This window comes from Sinocyclocheilus rhinocerous, unplaced genomic scaffold, assembly GCF_001515625.1.
Source record: "Sinocyclocheilus rhinocerous isolate Xijiao unplaced genomic scaffold, SAMN03320098_v1.1 scaffold3307, whole genome shotgun sequence".
Lineage (NCBI taxonomy): Eukaryota > Metazoa > Chordata > Actinopteri > Cypriniformes > Cyprinidae > Sinocyclocheilus > Sinocyclocheilus rhinocerous.
Genome location: NW_015642050.1, coordinates 358,614 through 378,311, shown reverse-complemented (window position 1 = coordinate 378,311; position 19,698 = coordinate 358,614). Strand labels below are relative to the sequence as shown.

The 19,698-nt window shown below is 38.3% G+C and overlaps 2 protein-coding genes and 1 long non-coding RNA gene across 3 annotated transcripts in view; 2 read left to right on the top strand and 1 right to left on the bottom strand.

The window, feature by feature from the left end:
• LOC107755384 (suppressor of tumorigenicity 14 protein homolog) overlaps window positions 1–7,019 on the top strand; it is a 27,955-nt gene extending 20,936 nt beyond the window's left edge. Inside the window, exons 8-16 of the mRNA XM_016572163.1 lie at window positions 138–274; window positions 450–553; window positions 1,571–1,680; window positions 1,902–2,032; window positions 2,206–2,310; window positions 3,129–3,251; window positions 4,278–4,458; window positions 5,994–6,057; window positions 6,999–7,019. Of these exons, the coding sequence (XP_016427649.1) occupies window positions 138–274; window positions 450–553; window positions 1,571–1,680; window positions 1,902–2,032; window positions 2,206–2,310; window positions 3,129–3,251; window positions 4,278–4,458; window positions 5,994–6,057; window positions 6,999–7,019 (976 nt within the window). The remainder of the gene's footprint in view (window positions 1–137; window positions 275–449; window positions 554–1,570; window positions 1,681–1,901; window positions 2,033–2,205; window positions 2,311–3,128; window positions 3,252–4,277; window positions 4,459–5,993; window positions 6,058–6,998) is intronic.
• A 2,910-nt stretch (window positions 7,020–9,929) lies between these two features.
• Window positions 9,930–16,967, top strand: LOC107755387 (uncharacterized). The gene is made up of 4 exons (XR_001641689.1): window positions 9,930–10,007; window positions 14,164–14,264; window positions 14,956–15,128; window positions 16,897–16,967. It is a non-coding gene; the product is annotated as an uncharacterized LOC107755387 (long non-coding RNA).
• The window catches only part of LOC107755386 (kin of IRRE-like protein 1), a 46,229-nt gene continuing 38,548 nt past the window's right edge, over window positions 12,018–19,698 (bottom strand). Inside the window, exons 10-15 of the mRNA XM_016572165.1 lie at window positions 18,446–18,546; window positions 16,923–17,121; window positions 14,950–15,057; window positions 14,634–14,743; window positions 14,128–14,217; window positions 12,018–13,856 (exon numbers count right to left, since the gene is read on the bottom strand). Coding sequence (XP_016427651.1) covers window positions 13,359–13,856; window positions 14,128–14,217; window positions 14,634–14,743; window positions 14,950–15,057; window positions 16,923–17,121; window positions 18,446–18,546 — 1,106 coding nt within the window. The 3' untranslated portion in view covers window positions 12,018–13,358. The remainder of the gene's footprint in view (window positions 13,857–14,127; window positions 14,218–14,633; window positions 14,744–14,949; window positions 15,058–16,922; window positions 17,122–18,445; window positions 18,547–19,698) is intronic.

Here is a 19,698-nt window from a genome sequence, read left to right as displayed (position 1 = left end):
CACTCACACACACACACACACACACACACATTCACCTGCTGTCTCTCAGGCTGTGGCACATCCACACGTATCTCGCAGCAAGTGCTACAGTGCTACAGTTGCTACAGTTCTAACACTCTTGAATCTTTCCATCACAGACAGTGTGGACTTCGACCTCCAACAAATCCACTTGAGGTAGTTTCTTCTGGTAACATCATGCTTGTCAACCTAATCACAGATGTGGCCCGGAGACCTGGATTCAGAGCGGTTTACGCTGCCGTTCCCACTATTGCTGGTAAAGTCATTGATCATTCTGTACAAATGCTTTAATATTCTATAAAGTCATAAGTCTTTGTAGACACTTGCAACGTCTGCCTTGAAACTCGAAAAAGAATGTTGAATTGGACTAGGAAGTGTTCCATGTCATAATATCTGTTTTCCATTCATTTCCCCCTCATATTAATTTCTAGCTGAGAGCTGTGGAGAATCTCTGACTGCTCCCACAGGAAACTTCACCTCTCCTCATTTTCCTAGTTTCTATCCTCCTTTGTTGGACTGCAACTGGAACATCAATGTAAGCCCCACAGGACTGTTTCACTTTTCTTTATTTACCAATAGAGAGAACTCTGTAATATCTGTTCTTCTTCCATGAAACACAAAAGGAGATGTTAGGTATAATGTAATGTTTTTAAATGAATGCATTTTTCCAGTAAGGATGCGTTCAGTTCAGATGCATGCGTTCGTGATCAGTTTCCAGTAACTGATCACGGTTAATCAGTGTAAAAGGAGATGTTAGGTATAATGTAATGTTTTTAAATGAATGCATTTTTCCAGTAAGGATGCGTTAAACTGATCACGGTTAATCAGTGTTTCTAAAAAAAAAAAGTAAACCGCACAGCTGTTTTCAACATTGATTTTCGCAGCAAATGAATCAAATTAGAATGATTTGATTAGAATCATGTGACACTGAAGACTGGAGTAATGATGCTGAAAATTAAACTTTGCCATTACAGGAATAAATTACATTTTTAAATATTAAAATAGAAAACATTTATTTTAAATTATAATAATAGTTTACAATATTACTGTTTTACTGTATTTTTGATAAAAAATAAGTCTAGCTGAACATAAGAGACTTGTTTTTTTTCAAAAACATGAACAAATCTTAAAGTTTAGAACAGTAGTGTATGTATTTTATGAAAGTAAATATTTGTCTAAAGGTGCAATTTTTGAACTGAGCAAGTGTGAGTGAGATTTGAGAGATCTGGCAAATTGCAAGATTTGTTTCAGCTTATAACTCATTTTGGTTGCATGTTTTCCTTGAAATACAGATCATAAGTGGTGTAGACTACATGAATGTAGAGCAGGCATTCTGCTTAACATCTCATTTTATGTTTCACAAAATAAAGACAATAATAAGGTGTCAGACTCGGAACAATATGATGGTGAATAAATGAAGACAACATTTTCATATTTGAATGAACTACTCTTCTTGATTAACAAAGTATTTCAATTGTATCATTATGCTCTTTTATTATTGAGTTACGCCTTTTTGAAAATAACCCTGAACACTATCATGTGGGTTCTGCAGGTTCCTGCTGGCAGAAGGATAAAGATTGAGTTCAATATGTTCCGTGTGAAAGAGCCGGGGGTGGACACTAGCAGCTGTCACAAAGACTACGTAGAGGTGCTGGGTAAAAAGTAAGTTCTGTCATCTGTCCTGCCATGCCAGCCAGAAAGATTTCCCTCATTGTTTCTTGTCAGCTTGCTGACAGTCTATGAAATAAAATGGCAAAAGGCCCAATAAATAAATTTAGTGTTAATTTAGCTGGAAACCATCTGCAGTAGTCTGTTGCCAATTCATTTTTGGTTTTCTTAGCCTTTGTTGTATTAACACTTCTTTCCTTTCTCCATTTTTGAAGGTATTGTGGAGAGAGACGTAGACTTGTTCTTTCTAGCACCACCAATTCCTTGGAAGTGAAGTTCCATTCAGATGAATCCTACACTGATAAGGGATTCAGGATCATTTACACCGCCTTTGACCCTGTAAACCGTACGTAAGCCCAGTGTTTTAATATGGCCAGCCAAATGCAGTGATGAAATTTTGATTCTGGACCATTTAAAACCAACAGATCACATTATTCTATCATTAGAACTCTTTCACTTCTCCTTTGTGTTGAGTTCTGGCCGTCTTCCTGTTTTTACCCTCATGAATTTCATCTCCAGCTTGCCCGGGTCAGTTCGCGTGCACCTCAGGCTACTGCATCAAAAAAGAGCAGCACTGTGATGGGTGGAATGACTGCGAAGACATGAGTGATGAGAAAAGCTGCCGTAAGTCTCATCCCTGTCAGGATTTTGCTAAATTTAATTTAAACCTTTGAATTGAATTACCTCTGTCCAGCAGGATACTGATGTGGAATGACAGGAAGATAAATTTACAGAATTGCAATTCAAACACTATTCAGGGGTATATAAAATTCAGTCCAAATGAATAAAAAATACATCAAATCATAAAATATTACAGTGCTTTCTATTGCTGGGCTGGATGTTCATTTGTAGTGAGACTAGCCTACGTGTCTGTAGTTTAGGGTCTCTAATGTCAAAAAGTTAAAGTTAGGTAAAAATGGAAAGTTTGTTGTCACAGTAAATAGCCAGTCACTGAAAAGGTGAATTAAAATATTTAGAGGTTTTGAGTGTTTGTGGATGTTTTAAATGTAACTTTAATCAGTCAGCTGTATTTGAATTGTGATCATTTTAAACATTTTCTGCTGGCTTCTGAGAAGTTTCTCCACTTCTGCAGTTGTTAAACTGACTTATATTAATATCTTCCACTGCATGTTGAGAACCATTAATTAATATGATAATTAGTCTGCTTTTAAAATGCAAAATAGACACTTGTGTGCAATAATTTCAACACTTGTGCAGAAATGGTAGTGAAATCACAATTTTTACTTTATTCTACTATGTAAACTTCTTTACCGCCCACTCTTTCTATCCCAAAGTTGTTCATTGTTTTTGTATCATTCAGCAGAGATAAGATATTGCCATGAACGAGGCGTAGGTCTTTGGTGATGAAAAGAAGCTGCACTTGATGTTGTATTACGCTCATTTACCTCAAGTTTTACTTTATCTATAATCTCTTCCTCTCTTAGCGGCTGGTGTCTGCAATGATTTCTCCTTCAAATGTGAAAACAAGCAGTGTGTAAACAAAGTGAACGCAGAGTGTGATCGCGAAAAGGACTGCTCGGATGGTTCAGATGAACAGGGATGTGGTAAGTCACATTTTTTATTGTATTTTTGCTTTTATAGTCTGTGTTGCATAGTACATGGCCATGTATGGCGCAATATTAAGAACTTTTTATGAATACGAAGCTGTGCTGGTATTCAGAACAACAGTTTTATTTTCCGCTCAAGTGTTACATAATGTGAAGCTGCACTGATGCCAGATTTATCATTTATTTGTTATGAATGTACTTTAGATGAAGTACCTTTTTGTAAAGTATTTAATTCACTGTTTAATAAAAAGGCATTGCCAGTTGATTATTACCCACCAAATATGTATCCCTTAACTTTTATTAATAATTCTTTGAGATGCACAGTAAAATTTATTTCAGACAAACTCTTTTGTGAAACCAAATGAATTGTTAAAATCCATTTGTTATAATTGTAGTTAGTTTTAATTTGAAAGTAATATAGATTTATAATATGTAACATCATTATAATTATATATGCAAATACAATTATCAGTATGAACTTTGTCATACCGCCCACCTCTAGTGTCTTTATTGTATAATCATTTGAAGATAATGAGCTTCCCAGTTTCACAAGCTTTTGGTGTTTCAATGAATTTAAAAGCAATTGTAATTTCCAGATGTTGCTGCATCATCAACAATGTGGTAATTAGTGTAAAAAAATCACATTCAAGCTCCAAGCCATTATATTTTTTTTATGAAACCTTACATGACATTATTCTTCTGTTGTAGTCCTCAGGGTTGCTAGTTTCTTTTTCCTTCCTCATTGTGTTTTTATCAGCCAGCACGGTTCATTCCTCCATATATCTATCTTGTTATGATTCTGCTTTAGTCCCGCTAAAGGCCGACGGTCCTGTGAGTCAGAGCAGATGTTACAAGAAACTCGCCATCTTTCAGTGCAAACAGTTTTGCAGTCAACTCTCTGATCTTATCCCTGCTGGTCATGTTCAAGACCCCCATCACCTCTCATCTCAGCATACCAATGCTATCCCTTCCGTTGTCTTCCTTGAAGTCTGTGTTTGAACCGTTCTTACAATTTGATTTCAGACTGTGGAGTCCGGCCATACAAGCACAACCGTATTGTGGGTGGGCAGAACGCAGATGTGGGTGAATGGCCATGGCAGGTCAGTCTACATTTTAAGACCAGCGGACACGTTTGCGGTGCCTCAATCATCTCCAACAAATGGCTGCTGTCCGCTGCCCACTGCTTCATCCAGCCTGATTCAGCGTGAGTCAGTTTATTGCATCTCTGTACGGCTGTTAGTGTTAGTGCTGTATTTTATTTTTCTCTGCTTAATTTAGCTGTAGTTAATGGTAATTTATCACAGACATAAATTAGACATTTACTAAGTATCTTTCTCCATTTTTGTGCTCAAACACCATCCAACATCTGAGCTCTGTGTTGTATCAAAGCCTGGGCTTGTGTTTATTTTCATTGGCCAGCAGGTGGAGCACAAGACATGCAATACTTGTCCTTGATTAATTATTCTAACATGTTTCTGAGACTGAAATGCTAAAGCTGAATTGAAAAATAATTTGCTCTCCTGCGCTATGGTTTCAGCATGAAATCAAAATGGACCCCATTTGCTTTCTTAATAAACATTTCTGGCATTATTGTGATATGAGTGATACATCAGTGCACAAATGTTTTGTTTTTAATCTTTGTAGTGCTGTATTTTATTTTTCTCTGCTTAATTTAGCTGTAGTTAATGGTAATTTATCACAGACATAAATTAGACATTTACTAAGTATCTTTCTCCATTCGCTTTGTGCTCAAACACCATCCAACATCTGAGCTCTGTGTTGTATCAAAGCCTGGGTTTGTGTTTATTTTCATTGGCCAGCAGGTGGAGCACAAGACATGCAATACTTGTCCTTGATTAATTATTCTAACATGTTTCTGAGACTGAAATGCTAAAGCTGAATTGAAAAATAATTTGCTCTCCTGCGCTATGGTTTCAGCATGAAATCAAAATGGACCCCATTTGCTTTCTTAATAAACATTTCTGGCATTATTGTGATATGAGTGATACATCAGTGCACAAATGTTTTGTTTTTAATCTTTGTAATTCGGCTGAAATCACCAAGCCCTCTTATTTTTCAGTCCCTCTTCATATAGATGTCCTATACACACAGCGTTTTACAATCCTGCCCATACTTTTTATCATTGAATCTTCTGATTTCTTGTCAAATTACAGCGTTCAAAACAACTAAACTCCAAAACAGCTTCCATTGTCTCTTCCAACAGCTTCAAATTATGCATTATATAAGCAAATGCAATCATCAGATTATTGGTATAACCTTTTAGTCACAACGGCATTTGAAGATAATAAGCTTCCCGGTGTGTTTTTACAAGCTTTTTGGTGTTTTCCGTTAACAATTGTAACATCCAGACGTTGCTGCATCATCCGCAATGTGCTGATTAGTGTAAAAGTTCAGATTGTCTCTTCCAACATCCTCAAATTAGATATTATATAAGCAAATACAATTATCAGATTATTGGTTTAACATTTTAGTTGTAACATCCACCTAGTGTCTTTATTGTAAAATCATTTGAAGATAATAAGCTTTCCAGTGTGTTTCCACAAGCTTTTGGTGTTTCAGTGAATTTAAAAACAATTGTAAAGTGTGGTTATTCACATTTCCTCAGTTTTTCTGTCAAATTACAGATTTATAATGATTTTGAACACCATTTCATGTTGACCTTTCAAAACATCTGATTTAAACAACTAACCTCCACAACACTGTGTCCATTGTCAACAGCTACAAAATAACATCCAACTGGCTGACGTACAGTGGTCTGCGGGACCAGAACATCCAGATTTGGGTTGAACTGTTCTGGAACAGTGTTGTAAATACAACTTTACCATTGATTTCTAGTCGTGTCCTCTTTTGGAAGGCCAAACAAAGTAGTTTAGCTTTCACAACGAAACACACAGCGTCACACACAGCGGGATTGAATGAGCGGCGGCGGGCTTGAGAACGGTGCGGCCGAGGAAAAATTGAAATCGCATCATATGACCCCTTTAATGTAAAAAAAAAATGTCCATTGTCAATAGTGTAGCAATGTATGAAATTTTTACATGGAATTTTGCAGTGCTAACATAGACATTTTCAAACCAAGTAGCTTTCGGTTTGTTGGTCAACATGGACCAACTTGAACTTAATGCGAAATCTGCGTAGGGAAATCTTTCGCTCTCAGGCGAAATTGTAGATTGCGCAGATTCCTATTAAAATTAGTCTTTCAACCGCGTTTCAACAATGAAAATTTGCCGAACAACTGTACATGTTGGGCTGTTATACCACTATTTTTTAAATGGGCATTTACAGACTCAAAATCATAATGCCTCCACCCCAGTTGTAAATTGAAAATCTGAAATCTACAACACATGCAAAATTACACATTTATTGAATGTTAATGAATTCAAGGTGGTTTAATAGCCATTTAGATGCATTGTCAAGCCCAGCAGGGATAAGTCTTTTTTTGTCCTGTTCTATTCATTCAGAAACACCTACAGTACAGATATGACATGAGCATAATGCCGTCAAAGTGTTCAGCTAATGTTGTTGTCTTCCAGCAGTGTGTGTACAGCCTCGTAGTGGAGAAGATTAATTATTCTACCTTGTTCCCTGATATTTAAATGAGCTGATTTCCATAATTTCTACTTCTATCTCACTTGTTATTCATCTTGCTTTCCTCTTCTGAACGCTCTGTGCGTCTCTCTTATTCTGGGTGTAATCTTCTTAGTGTGCTTTTCTCTCGCACAGGTTCCGGTCCTGGTCTTGTGACTCCTTTCTATCTTCCTCTCCTGCTGTAGGAGCTCATAGATTTTCTCTCTCTGTCTTTGTACTTTGCTCCATCTTTCTCACCCTCTGTAATATTCTTTCATTCGCTTAGCTGTTTTGTCGTCTTCTCTCTCTCCTCTCACCTCCCAATTCAAATATGCTTTATTGCCACGTCTGTTTTTAAGAGTAATTAGTAATTAAGAGCCGAATTGTATTACACACAAAACAAATCATTCAGGAATAATAGTAATGGAATGAAATGACCCAGTAAATAAGCAGCTTAAATTAGAGGTACAAAATAATAAATGATAAGTGGTTACAATAATAATTAAAACGTTTGCAATTGCTTCACACACACACCTTTTTTCCAGTTTCTCATATACATAATCATCACTTCATCTCCTCTTTCAATTTTAAGCACTTTATTGGCATGATTGTTTTATATACAATATTGCCAAAGCATCAATACACACAATAAAAAAAACGGGAAAAATAAATACAAAATAATTCCGCATTAACACTAAAATAAATAATCACAATATACAATAAAAATCAAATAAACATTCAGTGATGCATTAAAGAACATTCTCTAGAATAGATCAACAGGCAACTTTTAAATACGGTGATCAAATATGTGTAGTGTCCATGCATTTCATCGAGTTTTGGAAAATGTGGAATGACGTTTAAAAGTTTCTTTCTTTTGGCTTCCACAGGGAGACTCCGGCGGTCCTCTTGTGTGTCGTTCCGATGTAGGCAAATGGTTCCAGGCTGGCATAGTGAGCTGGGGAGAAGGCTGCGCTCAGCGGAACAAGCCTGGCGTCTACACGCGTGTCACCAAACTGCGGGAATGGATCCGTGAAATCACAAACATATAGTGAAGCCTGGACCTGCAATCATACGACAACCAAAGCAGAAGAACACAAATGTTGAGTTCCATGAATATTTAGTACAGTATGTGAGCCGCACTCACAAAAGCAAAAGTGATTACAACTTTGGTCGACATCCTTTGTGAGAAAAAAATTAATTCAGATTGAACTTGCATACGTTTCAGACCTCCTGGTCGTTTTCATAATAGCATTTTCATTCAGTATGACTATTTGGTTGTTATGGCTTATGAATGTTTTTCATAGCTGTATCAATCAAAAGTTGACTTCAGCTTTAGTCAACCAAATAAAATGGTTAATAAAATACATGCAGACACCACTATAATGAGAATATATATAACTTCATAAATGGCACTTAGAGATCAAACTGTCCTATAATGAGAGTGCCAACACTTATGACCTGGTGGTAGTCATGTTGTTATCTTTGAATTATATTCGGTTTAAAATGACTTTTTCTTATGCTCAAAGCGTGCCTTTGTTCCAAAGACTGGACCCTGCCTCTTCTCAGAAACAATGACTCTTTGGCTTTGGAGGTAGCATCAATCCCTACATTTTTTTTTTTCCCTTTTAAGCAAAGGTCAAAAGCTTCTTTGCAATCTAGAAATTTCTGTAAGCATCTCACTCAGGCTGACCTTCTTTCCTCACATCTTTGTGATGTCAGAACCTCAGTGCCAAAGCTCTGAAATGGAGGATTAGGTAAAAATAGGATATTTCCGTCATCCATTTGCCAATACAACCAAGGCCAACATGGGTCACACACTTCTGCTGCATGTTAAAGTTCCAGCCAATCAATGTCAAAGCAGGATGGTCTCTCCTTTAAAGAGGCCCGAAGGTATCGAGGAATCTATACTGCTGCTTCCTTATAGACTTGGCAAGTTTCTTTCCCATGGAAAGTCCACTTGCTTAGTAAGATTTTCAGGCTTTGTGGTGTAGTGACTTAATTTCCCAGGAGGTACAAGAGACGTTCGCTGTATTTTGAGAGATGTCAAGCAATAGATGCTGTATTTATGTACTACAGAAGTTTCATATAGCATCATGATGTGCAATTTGACCTATTGAGGGCTTGTTAGGATTTCATTTTTAAATTGTGTAAATTTCAAACAACTTTAAATTGTTTTTAAAACTGCAATGCTTATCTATGGCCTTAAGTGTCTGGGTGACTAAATGCTTTTTGTTTTGTTCATGTAACTTGGTCTTTTCTGTTTTGTTGTGTTTTATATTTTATCACTATGCAAATGTTTTAATGTATGCAAATTTTCCTGGAGTTTATAATGTTTTCTTGACAATAAAATACATGCTGGTTTTTCATTACTTTAGTGTTTTTCTTTCTCTCCAGAATACAGTGTTTTGGATAATTTCCAAGTAATTTAATTTCCCCCTAAAATGCAGAATTTAGTAAAGAAAACTCAAAACAGTTTCGGCAAAATCAAATCAGCTGGCCTTGGTATAAAACAACGTCAACATTGCCTTCAAGAATTATTTGCGCATAAATCAGTGGCCTCCTAATGGAAAACAAAACAAGAAAGCATCATAAATCTACTCTCTTTTTTTCAGTTGATATGAGAAAATACACAGCATGTCTTTTTTACAGATGTGAATACTTAGTTTTGACCTTGCACCAATTAAAAAGCTGTAGGTTTAATTAAGCACTGCACTGCAACAATTGTTTTAAATGGTTGACAGAATACTGAATTTAGGCTAATTACATGCCAGATTTGACCTTGTATGAGCTTTAGATTGGTGTTCAACCTTTTCTCCAATCGATGTGATAACAACTCTTGCACTTCAGCATATTGCACATAGGGCCTATACGGTATCCAGGCAACCAAAGGTCACAATCACTTACTACCTAATGGAGAAATATAATCAAATGATCGAAACAAAGCATTGTGGTAAACGAAACACATGATTTAAATCAAGCTAACCTTTAGTTTATGCAATTTTTCTATACCATACTTCCATTACAGTACCTTTTGTTCATTTACCTGCTGCCTGACGTTCACGGGTCGTCTGATTGGTGAGATTCATTTTGCGTTATAAATATTCAATTTTATGTAAATTACGCAAAAACCGTTGGGCATCCTGGAAGCTGCATGGCGCGTGTTCGGTGAGTAGAAACTCTTTAGCGAACGTGTATAGCTGTTTTTGTGCTTAATTTCATTTTTTTTATCATGTAACCAGGAAATATATAAATTGTATTATTAATGCGTTAAGAATTTGTCGATTTATCACTTAGTATCAGCTCCATGGACAGCACGTTAGACGCCAGGCATCTCAACTGAGAATTCACCTCAGAAAGACAACGTGTGTCAGGAGATTAGAGAACTAACGTTAGCATTTGTGACAATTAACATCCTTATTAGGTTTCATAACATACATTCTATCTGCCAATATAGGCAGGGGTGCACATACGTTTTTCAGCCTGGTTCTCATATGAGAACCTGGAGATTTGGTTTGGTCCTCACACGGCACATATTTAAAAATAAAAAGGGAGTATTAAATACAAATACAATTATTTTTATAGTAAACTTAAAAATAAAATGCTAATATTTTTTTTAATTTTTATTATTATTATTATTTTAATTTTAACCTTAATTATTATTTTTAATTTGAATTATTTTAATTTTTCATTTTCAAACTTAAAATCAGCAAGCTTTTATTTTGGCGGGTTGCCGGCAAGTAAGTATATGCGCTTCTGGGTTTAGCGCTGCCGATTGTAGAGCGTCAGTGAATGAAATGTCATAGTTTTGCGTTGTGCTTTGAAAACGGCAGCGGGTAGCATAGATATATGCTTTCAGTTTGAATAGAAACCTTATACAGTACAGTTTGTCGGTCTAAAATTGTAATTGTGCAAAACAGCTGTCAACCATATCGATACGCAAACGCGCGCTCTGAACTAATTTACACAGCGCATTTCTTATTTTGGTCGCGCATGCGGACTTGCGGACCACTTATGTGTACCCCTGAATATAGGGATTTTTTCAGTCAGTACTACTAACCTAACTCGTTAAAAATTAGTTATTCTTTCTGTTATTATATCACCACGGGAGATAAAAACTTGCCATTTTTGTTCACAAGATACTCACTGAGTGTCGCTGTCTTCTCACTGTCTTAAAGGGGTTAACTTTTATAAAGAATAACTCTTTGGATTTGAGACTTTAGTCTTTGCAACTTTACAGATCTTCTTTATGCACCAAGAGCTTGTAACACTCCAAAGAGAAAGGAAAAATTGAAATTGCATCATATGACCCCTTTAAGGATAACAGAGTTTGCATTGTATGTTACCTGGTTTGCACATTATATTCTTTCTTGTTTGGTTATTTTCGGCAGTGTTCATTGTATGCAAGGGATGATGACAGCTGATGGAAACATGACCCTCAATTTACCAGAGTAGCCGTCAGTTCATTTGTTTAATGCTGAGTACGTGTTTATGTCTTCAACACTCCCTGCGGTGAAGCTCGGCGTGACATGATGAAATCTGAGAGTTTGGGTGACACGACAAGATAATGTTGTCACACGACACCCGCTCCGTCAGCGCAATATTTGGTTGCGTTGCGGGAGACGGCCTGTGGCTGCTATGTTTGATACGCAGACAGCGGGAGGCTTGGGAATCTCATCCGTCTTTATTAAAAACCCTGCTGTCGCTGCGGGAATAAGAGAATCAACATAGGCATCACTGCTATTTTATGTATTCATCAACTCGGCAGGCCCGGTATTGTTTGTCCTCATTTCCTCATGACATTTGACGAGACCCAGCGATGTGTGCCAAACTCACTCCAGTCAGAGCAGATATTATTTGAAATGGTTTTATTTAAATATAAATATGTGTACAAAGTTACAAGCAACAATAGCTCATTTTTAGCGAATAAAATTATTTGAACATTATTAAAAAAAGAAACGGAAGGAAAAAGTCAATTAGTTGTGTAACACCTTTCACCTCTTCAAAACTGATAAGTAACATGGGGTAAAAACCATTGTGAACCAAATAAAGTCAACTCAAAGATATAGATATATGCATTTTATAATATAAAGGTATTTTACAATAGAGCAGCTTACACTCTGTACATTAAGGCTTATATAAAATATAAAAATAAAGACAAGCAATGTTCATTTTGACTTTTTTTATCTTTCCAAATGGAGCCGACCATTCAGGCTCAAAGGAAAATGGCAGTATGGAAACTTCCAAATGCAGGTATCCAAGATCGAATTGGCGTAGGGTGCAGTAAGCGGTTTCTCACACAAGGAACAAACAGATGAGAAGAAATGCTGAATACGTTCACATACACACATCATCTGCATGCAACAGACAGGAATGAATTTCCCAACAATTTGTACAGTCATTGAAGTGGCTCTAAGTGGATATGGACAGTACTGCATTTCACTTGCTATTTCTTTTTTTTCTTTCTTTTTTTCTTCTTCTATGTAAACATGTTGGTGCTACCTGACAGTGTCAGCCATGTCAGCATGACATAACAGTCACCTTGGCACACTCTGTATTTAATAACATACAGTGGTCACATAAGGAACATTACAAGATTATTACTGCACGCTGCAAGGCTGTGCTGTAATTTAGGTTTGCCGTATGGCTCGACTTAAGAAACTGTGGTCCCGAAATGGGCTCTACTCTGAACTCTGCAACAAGTCCTTGAGAGTATAGTTTAAAAAGACCGCACCTCTAAATTTGCTTCTTTGGGGATTGGCCAATCTGGTTTCTATCAAACAGACAGAAATATATTTTATGGATTTTGTCCATATATTTTTTTTTTTACCAAAGCATTCCAGTTTCCTGCACTGGTCCATTGAGGCTTTACATAAATACTCTCTTGCGACCCCCAACAGCAGTGCAGACTGCAGATAGAGCTTCTGAAGAAATATGCGCTCTGCTTTCTTCTGCTCCCCTGCTTTGTGGATTGAATTTTGAGCCACTTTGTGTAGGCAAGACCTGTTGTCATTGATACACAAATGTGCTTACAATTCCATCATCATGCCAACAAACACTTTTTTTTTTTAAGTTCATGTCATTTTGATTGTTTCAGCATAGTGTCATAAGCATGTCCCCATTTGCAATGGTTAGTTCATGAGGACACTTCCCTTCTCCACAGCACTGCGTTCCTTCTCCAAGATCTAGAAGGATCAGTGCTGGAACCTTTTTTAATGGAAATACAGTGCCATAGAGACGGATTGATGGACGGTGTTTATTTCCCTTAAAAGTTCAACGTTTGGACAAAGAAAATTAGTAGCTTGATGGTGACTTCCAAGCTTGAGTGGCACGTTGTAGTTCTTTCGAAAGAAGTTTCCCATTGATCCAACATTCACTTCAATACAGCAATAAAGCTTTTCCACCTCTTGAATCTCAGTTTAAAGTTTGCTTAATCCCTCCTGAACTCATTCAGAAGAAAGTCCTTGTTGATCATGACGTTGATCATGCCAGACCCTCAGTGGGTCTTCGAGGGAGCCATCACACATGAGTCTGCATGCGTTGCTGAGAGGGCCGTCCGTAGTCAGACTGCTGCGACGACACCTGCGAGGATGCGTATGAGAATCGAGAGGAGCTGGACACCTTGCTGGCCTGGTCTGAATGCTCATACCCATCAACCTTCTCACAGGATGGGGGTTTGACGTAGCTTGTGAAGGCGCGGCCATAGGTGGCGGGCAGGTAGGCGGAGCCCACATAGACTGGCTCCTGAGGGTAGATGGTGGGAGTTTGCTGTTGTTGCTGTGGTTGTTGTGACTGCTGTTGCTCATAGGTGGTGCGTGTGGCAGGGGTTGTGGCATAACGCTGGGAGAAGTCATAAATCCGAGGCTGAGTGGAGTGCTGGCCGTATAAGGGGCTCGGCGAGGGAAGCTGAGAGGGAGTGTAGACTGGGCGAGCATTAGGGACATATTCGGAGAAGCCAGTTCTTGTAATGTGGCGGTCCTCGTGAGCCCGCACATTGTAGTAGCCATTGGTGGGGTCCTAGGAAGAACAAAAGAAAACATTGTCAGATAAATAACAAAATCTTGTACAGAATGAAATACATGCCAATTATTTTAATAAGGTGCTAGCTACAAGTTAGAAACTGACCAAGAATTGTAGGTTTTCTTGAACATGATCCAAGCTTGTGGTGTAATACAAATACGATCTCAGCAAGATTGTGTTAAGTACAATAGTTTCCTCAAACCTTTGAAAACAACCTTTTGCTTTTATCAGATTAACCATCCGAGTCATGCTTTGTGAAATGTAATACCTTGATATCTGATCTCTCATCATCCTCCTCTTCCAGCAGGTCGCTGTGCTCTGTGCGAGATGTTCCTGGAGACTCACTGCTGTTGGGAGCCTGAGAAGAGTACAGAGATTTGGGTTACAAACTGCTTGGTGTCTATGGTATGTTAAATGTCATGCAATCATAATTAATATTGTCCCTAACTCCTGGTCTTCTTGTGATATATGTGTTTTTTTACTGTCTTTCAGCAAAATATAATAAATGACTTTACTTTTTGGCTAATGTCACTAAGTCCTACATATTTTTGGTCCTGATGGATACAAGGAAGTATAGCCTAACATTTTGTTTTCTTATTGAGTATCCCATTTCCCTCAGAAATCAGGGAATATATTTTAAAATTAAAATGAGTTGTATTGCTGTTGATGTTTTCATGTTTTTCCTGCAGCATAGCGGGAACAAAACGGTATAAAAGATATTTCTATCTATTAGGCCATTCTAAGTATTTCTTTTTTGTTTTGAGAGTGACTTACCATAGGCTCCTTCACATCCTCTTCATCGTCGTTTCCTCTTGCTGCGTTGTGGTCGCTGTGCACGATTTGTACGCGGATGTCGCTCTTAGACAGGCGTGTGCCCTTTTTGCCTGGGTGAGGAAATAGTGCAGTGTATAGAGATTAATGAGGTGAACGGTGGGAAGATTTCCAGAGAGGTGAAAAGGTCAACACTGCTCCAGGCAAAGAGGTGGCCCCATAATTAACCTCTGTCTAGTTAGTTCGTTTGATTTCTACTGTATCATGTTTTTGAGGAGCGAATAAGAACTCTCAGATAACATCTGACCTTTGACCTCACCTTTAGCAGTGTGGCGGCAGCAGATGGAAACCAGGGTAATGACACAAACGATGAAGACACAGCCTCCGCCCACCGATGCTCCAATGATGATTAGCAAGGGGAGGGCCTCTGCAAGGGAAACAGGGAATGTGACTGAGCTGAATTACATCTATTATTACATCTACCTTTTCAGTTGCAGGGTATGCAGATGATCCAAATTCAGGCTTTCATTTCATTACAAGTGGATTTTATATGTTTCTATTATAACGTCCATAATGCTTCGTTTGTCCTTTTACACTTTTTGACCTGCCATAAACTTATTTAAATATAATTCTAAAAAAAAAGAAAGAAAAGGAAAAAAAAAACTGTGTATGAAGAAAGTAGTCTATTTTTGATTTTTTTTGCACATTTGCAAAGCACATTTGTAAATTAAATTTAGTACAACAAATGCTACCACATAATTTCAATTAACTTTTACAAGTGAACTGGGTAATTCTGTAATTTTCATAAAAATGTCACAATATATTTTAATGACCCTAAATGGGGTTAATTTTCCTTGTGCAAAATATATATATATTTTTTTTTTCTTTAAAGTTTGGGGCTAAATTATGACCCAGACATGTTCTTGACATTTTCTTTGTGAGGTTCTTTAATTTTCATATTATCAAAAGGTATTTTGGATCTCCAGCTGATTGAAGAAAAGCTCTCTGCTTGTCAAACGCGTTCTACAAAGAAGCTCTTTTTCCAAGCCACGTCCAAACTCAAGTGCAACATATAGAAATTAATCTAGTGTGATCCACAGTGGCATCACAGGAACAGGCTATTGTCTCTAATCTCTGGTGGAAGAGGGGTAACCAGGCCTGACATGCAGTGAGGCAGCCGACAGTAATCTAATTAGAGATTCCAGGAGATAGCACTGTCTGCCTCTCCAGAGACTTGGCTCTGCTGCCTTGATGCAAATTGCTGGCGAAGACCTTATTTTTGGTGTCTCCCAGTACAAAGGCTCAAGTCGTCTACCACGCTCTTAGTCTTATTTAAGCAAATTTAAGCCAGTGCACTGTGCATACAAAATGAAACGGTCAGTGAAGCGTTACATACCCATGCCATACATTAGGTCTTGATTTAATTCATTCAGGCTCAAAATCTATATATTTGTTATGGAACGAATGTATTCATTAAGTGAAACATCTCCTGATTAAATTATATTGATTTGGTGGTGTATAATTAAGATAAGCACAGGATTGCAGGGTGTTTTGAAACTTGATTCCTGCATAGAACTGACTCAAACTGGATTACAGCTGGTCATGTCTAATCTTAGATAAAAGGCACCAACTCTAAGGTGGACAAACCCTACAACTTACTGTCAGTGTTTTAAAATCAACTTTTCTTCAATAATTAAAGAGATGGTACCAAAAGAGCTTGGCCCATCCACAAATCTAAAACTCCTGCCACGTTTCTCACTTTACTTTCAGTTGCTTGCTTCTCACCCCTCCAATTTTTGACTCTCCAGACCCAACATTTCCCAGAACATTTCCCCAAACACTCACTGATCTACACTACCAGTCAAAAGTATGGACACACTTGAATGAAATTGTTTCTCAGTCTTGAGAAGCTTTTGATCTAAAGGTTTAAGGTTAACTTTTTTTTTAAATTGACGAGTGGTGGGAGGGGGACAAGTGCGAAGCATACATGTAAACTCAATGCTGATTTTAATTAAATACTGTTTAAAAGAATCTCAAGTCAGAGATGTAATCTAGGGCTATCTACTTCAAAGAACCTAAAATGTAAAAGTTTTTTATTTAACATGTTTGATCACTACTTAATATTCATACTTCATTTTATGTCATTTCATAACTTAATGACTACCACCATTATAAAAGTTGGAACATAGTAAAAATAAGGAATTAGGTGTGTCCAAACTTTTGACCGGTACTATATTGCTTTTGAATAAAAGGGTGTTTTACACAGGATTATCTGGCATGAGGACCCCATACCTTGCTCTTCAAGAGTGACCAGTGTCGTGCCTGTACCGAAGCGGTTCCAAGCAGTGCAGTTGTATCGAAGCTGGAAATCTTGTGCCAGGGTCTCTGAGAGGATTAGCGAGGAGAGGACCCCTCGGTCACTGTGTACTGTCTGCACGGAAAAACGACCAGAAGAGCCAGATGACAAGATCATGTCCCCAAATGTCCATACCTGAGGAGGAAGAGATAGCAAGGTGTAAGGTGCAGCAACAGTCTTTATACTTACATTTTATTTAAGCATAAAATGACAATTACATTTTTGTTGATTTGATCATGAAAAGGCAAGAGGGATTCTTGATGTCAAACGGAAAGTTTGGAATTGCAAAGACAAAATATATATTTTTTCATAACATGCACCATTCCATTGTTCACAATGTGACCAGGAACATGTATGAAGTAAATAGGGTCGATTTTGATTCCAGGTTGACTTAAAATCTCATTGTATATTCAAGCCTAGTCCAGCCAACACAACAGAACAACTAAAGTGGCATTTTTAGTATAGCAGAATTTAGGACATGCGTGTAAAGATTTATCACTCCAGAAGTAGACGTTCAGTGTCATAAACTAGGTGTCAGAGATTGGAATTTTTCTTGTGCTCTTTTATGCTGTCATTTCGAGCTGGTTTACCAACAGTATTGTGTCTCGGCTTGTGAAAAAGAGCTTAGTGAAAAAACATGCGGGGAAGACAACCAGCTCCTGTCTAGCAGCAGATCAGTCTGAGATCTCAAAGCTACTCAGGGAGAGAGAACAAGCCATTGTTTTTTTTCTTTCACCTTTCTGGCAAAGAGGTGAAACAGCATGTCTGAGAAGTCCTCCCTTGACTGGCCTCAGGTAAAGAAATAACAGCCATTAACACCCCGAATCCCCACCTGTCACTGTTTCCAGGATCAGGAGTTTTTTTTTTCTTTGTCTCTGATTCCTTCTTTGCATCACTGTTTTCAGTTACCCTTGCTTAACTTCCATCTGTCTCGGTGCATCTCTATGCTTTACCCTTCTTCTTGATGTCTCTCCAACTTAGACCCTAATTATCCACTGAAAGGCCTTCCCACGTACGATGGGGGCGATGGGAGGTCAGTGGTGCTATGCGCTAATTGCTCGCCGTTGGAAAGGAGCCTATGGGGCCTGAGGTCTTCTCTGCAGACCCTGGCATTAGTGCAGTTCGCCTCTGCACACTTGAGGGTGGAAAAGGTGAGATACAGGATCAGCCCTCTCATCGCGCACTCTCTAATAGGGGAATTGGGCTGTGTAGCTGTGCATGTGTGTATTTGTGTGGGTGTCAGATATGGAAAGAGAGAGACAGGAGCAAGGAAAGAGGAGTCTCGCATGAGATCTTGTTGGAGGGAGAGGGGAAGGGAGCTTCAGCATGTGATGTGCACACACCGAAAGCACCTGCTCAAGGGAAAGGCTCACAAACAAGCTTGTCAGGAATAAGGCTACACTAAGCGTCAGATACCTAGCAACCACATACATAGAGAAATAGGAGAATGTATACTTACAATCTTGTCAGGAGGAGGGCTGCTGCCCACTAGGCACTCCATCTTGCCCTTGGAATGCTTGACGGCCTGTTGCGTGGCCTCAGCCGTGATGATGGGAGGGCCTGAAGTGTTTGTGTGAAAGAGAGAAATGAAGAGAAATCGACTGAATAAGGGTGCTAATGAAAGCAAAGAAAACACAGAGCTGATGTTCCTTGTGTACTCAAGACCAAGTGCATGGGTCATGCATATAGAAGCTCATCAAGAAGCTCATCAATTAGGGAAGCAATTCACTGATCAGATAATTCACTTAACAGAAAAAAAATACAGCTGTTTGTTCCAAACCCTAGTAAGCTAACTAAAAACCGTGAACTCGTGTGGCTTTGAAACATAATTTATCACGAACAAAATTGGGAAAGAACGAGGGGAGAACAAAACAAATGAGATAAAAAGACATCATTTGGTTACCATTGACGGTTAGAGTTACATCTCTCTCTGCCACACCAATCCGAGGCACGATGGCTTTGCAAGTGTATGTCCCAGAATCCTCTTGTGTAACTGCCTTCAGCTGAAGGGTGTTACTATTGCTGAGCACCTGCTAAATAAAATGAACAAGAATAATCTGGTCAGATCTGCTGCTATACCAAGACATTTCTCCACAGAAGTGACCACAGATATAGGCATCAGGTAAGAGTTTGCCACAAACCACATGCCAATAATTTATTCCAACAGATTAGCACACACCAAATATAAGTATATACTTTCTATCAAATGTCTGTATGACAGTGCCTGTCTATATACGTGTTTGTAATATTGATGTTTTTCACTTCCTGTTAAAGTCGTATCTTTCTAGCCAGTTCTGGAATGAAAATCATTACAACATATCAATATTTCCACAGGATTAAGATGGGAAGATGGTGTAGCGAGGCAGTGAGTTTTTGTTCCAGACAGATCAAGCCGTGGCCCTCAGAGATGGCTATTGCCATAAGCACCAGTCATCCATTTCATTGTTCGTGGCTCACACAAGAGAAAGACCAATGCCACCAATACCAAGGGGAAAGCATTGACTCCGCCTGTAATTTTGTCTGCAGCAATCTTAATTACTGTCTAAAGCGCTCCAGCCTGGGTCCTCTGAGTCAACCCACTGCTCTAATTAAACCTACAACAATGGCAGTGTGGAATTTTCCAGAGTGTGAGCAGATACTTGTGCTCCTTCGCCTCTGCTGCACTGGTACACACACCACGGTCACTTGTTAGAAGCCATTGATCATTAGAGC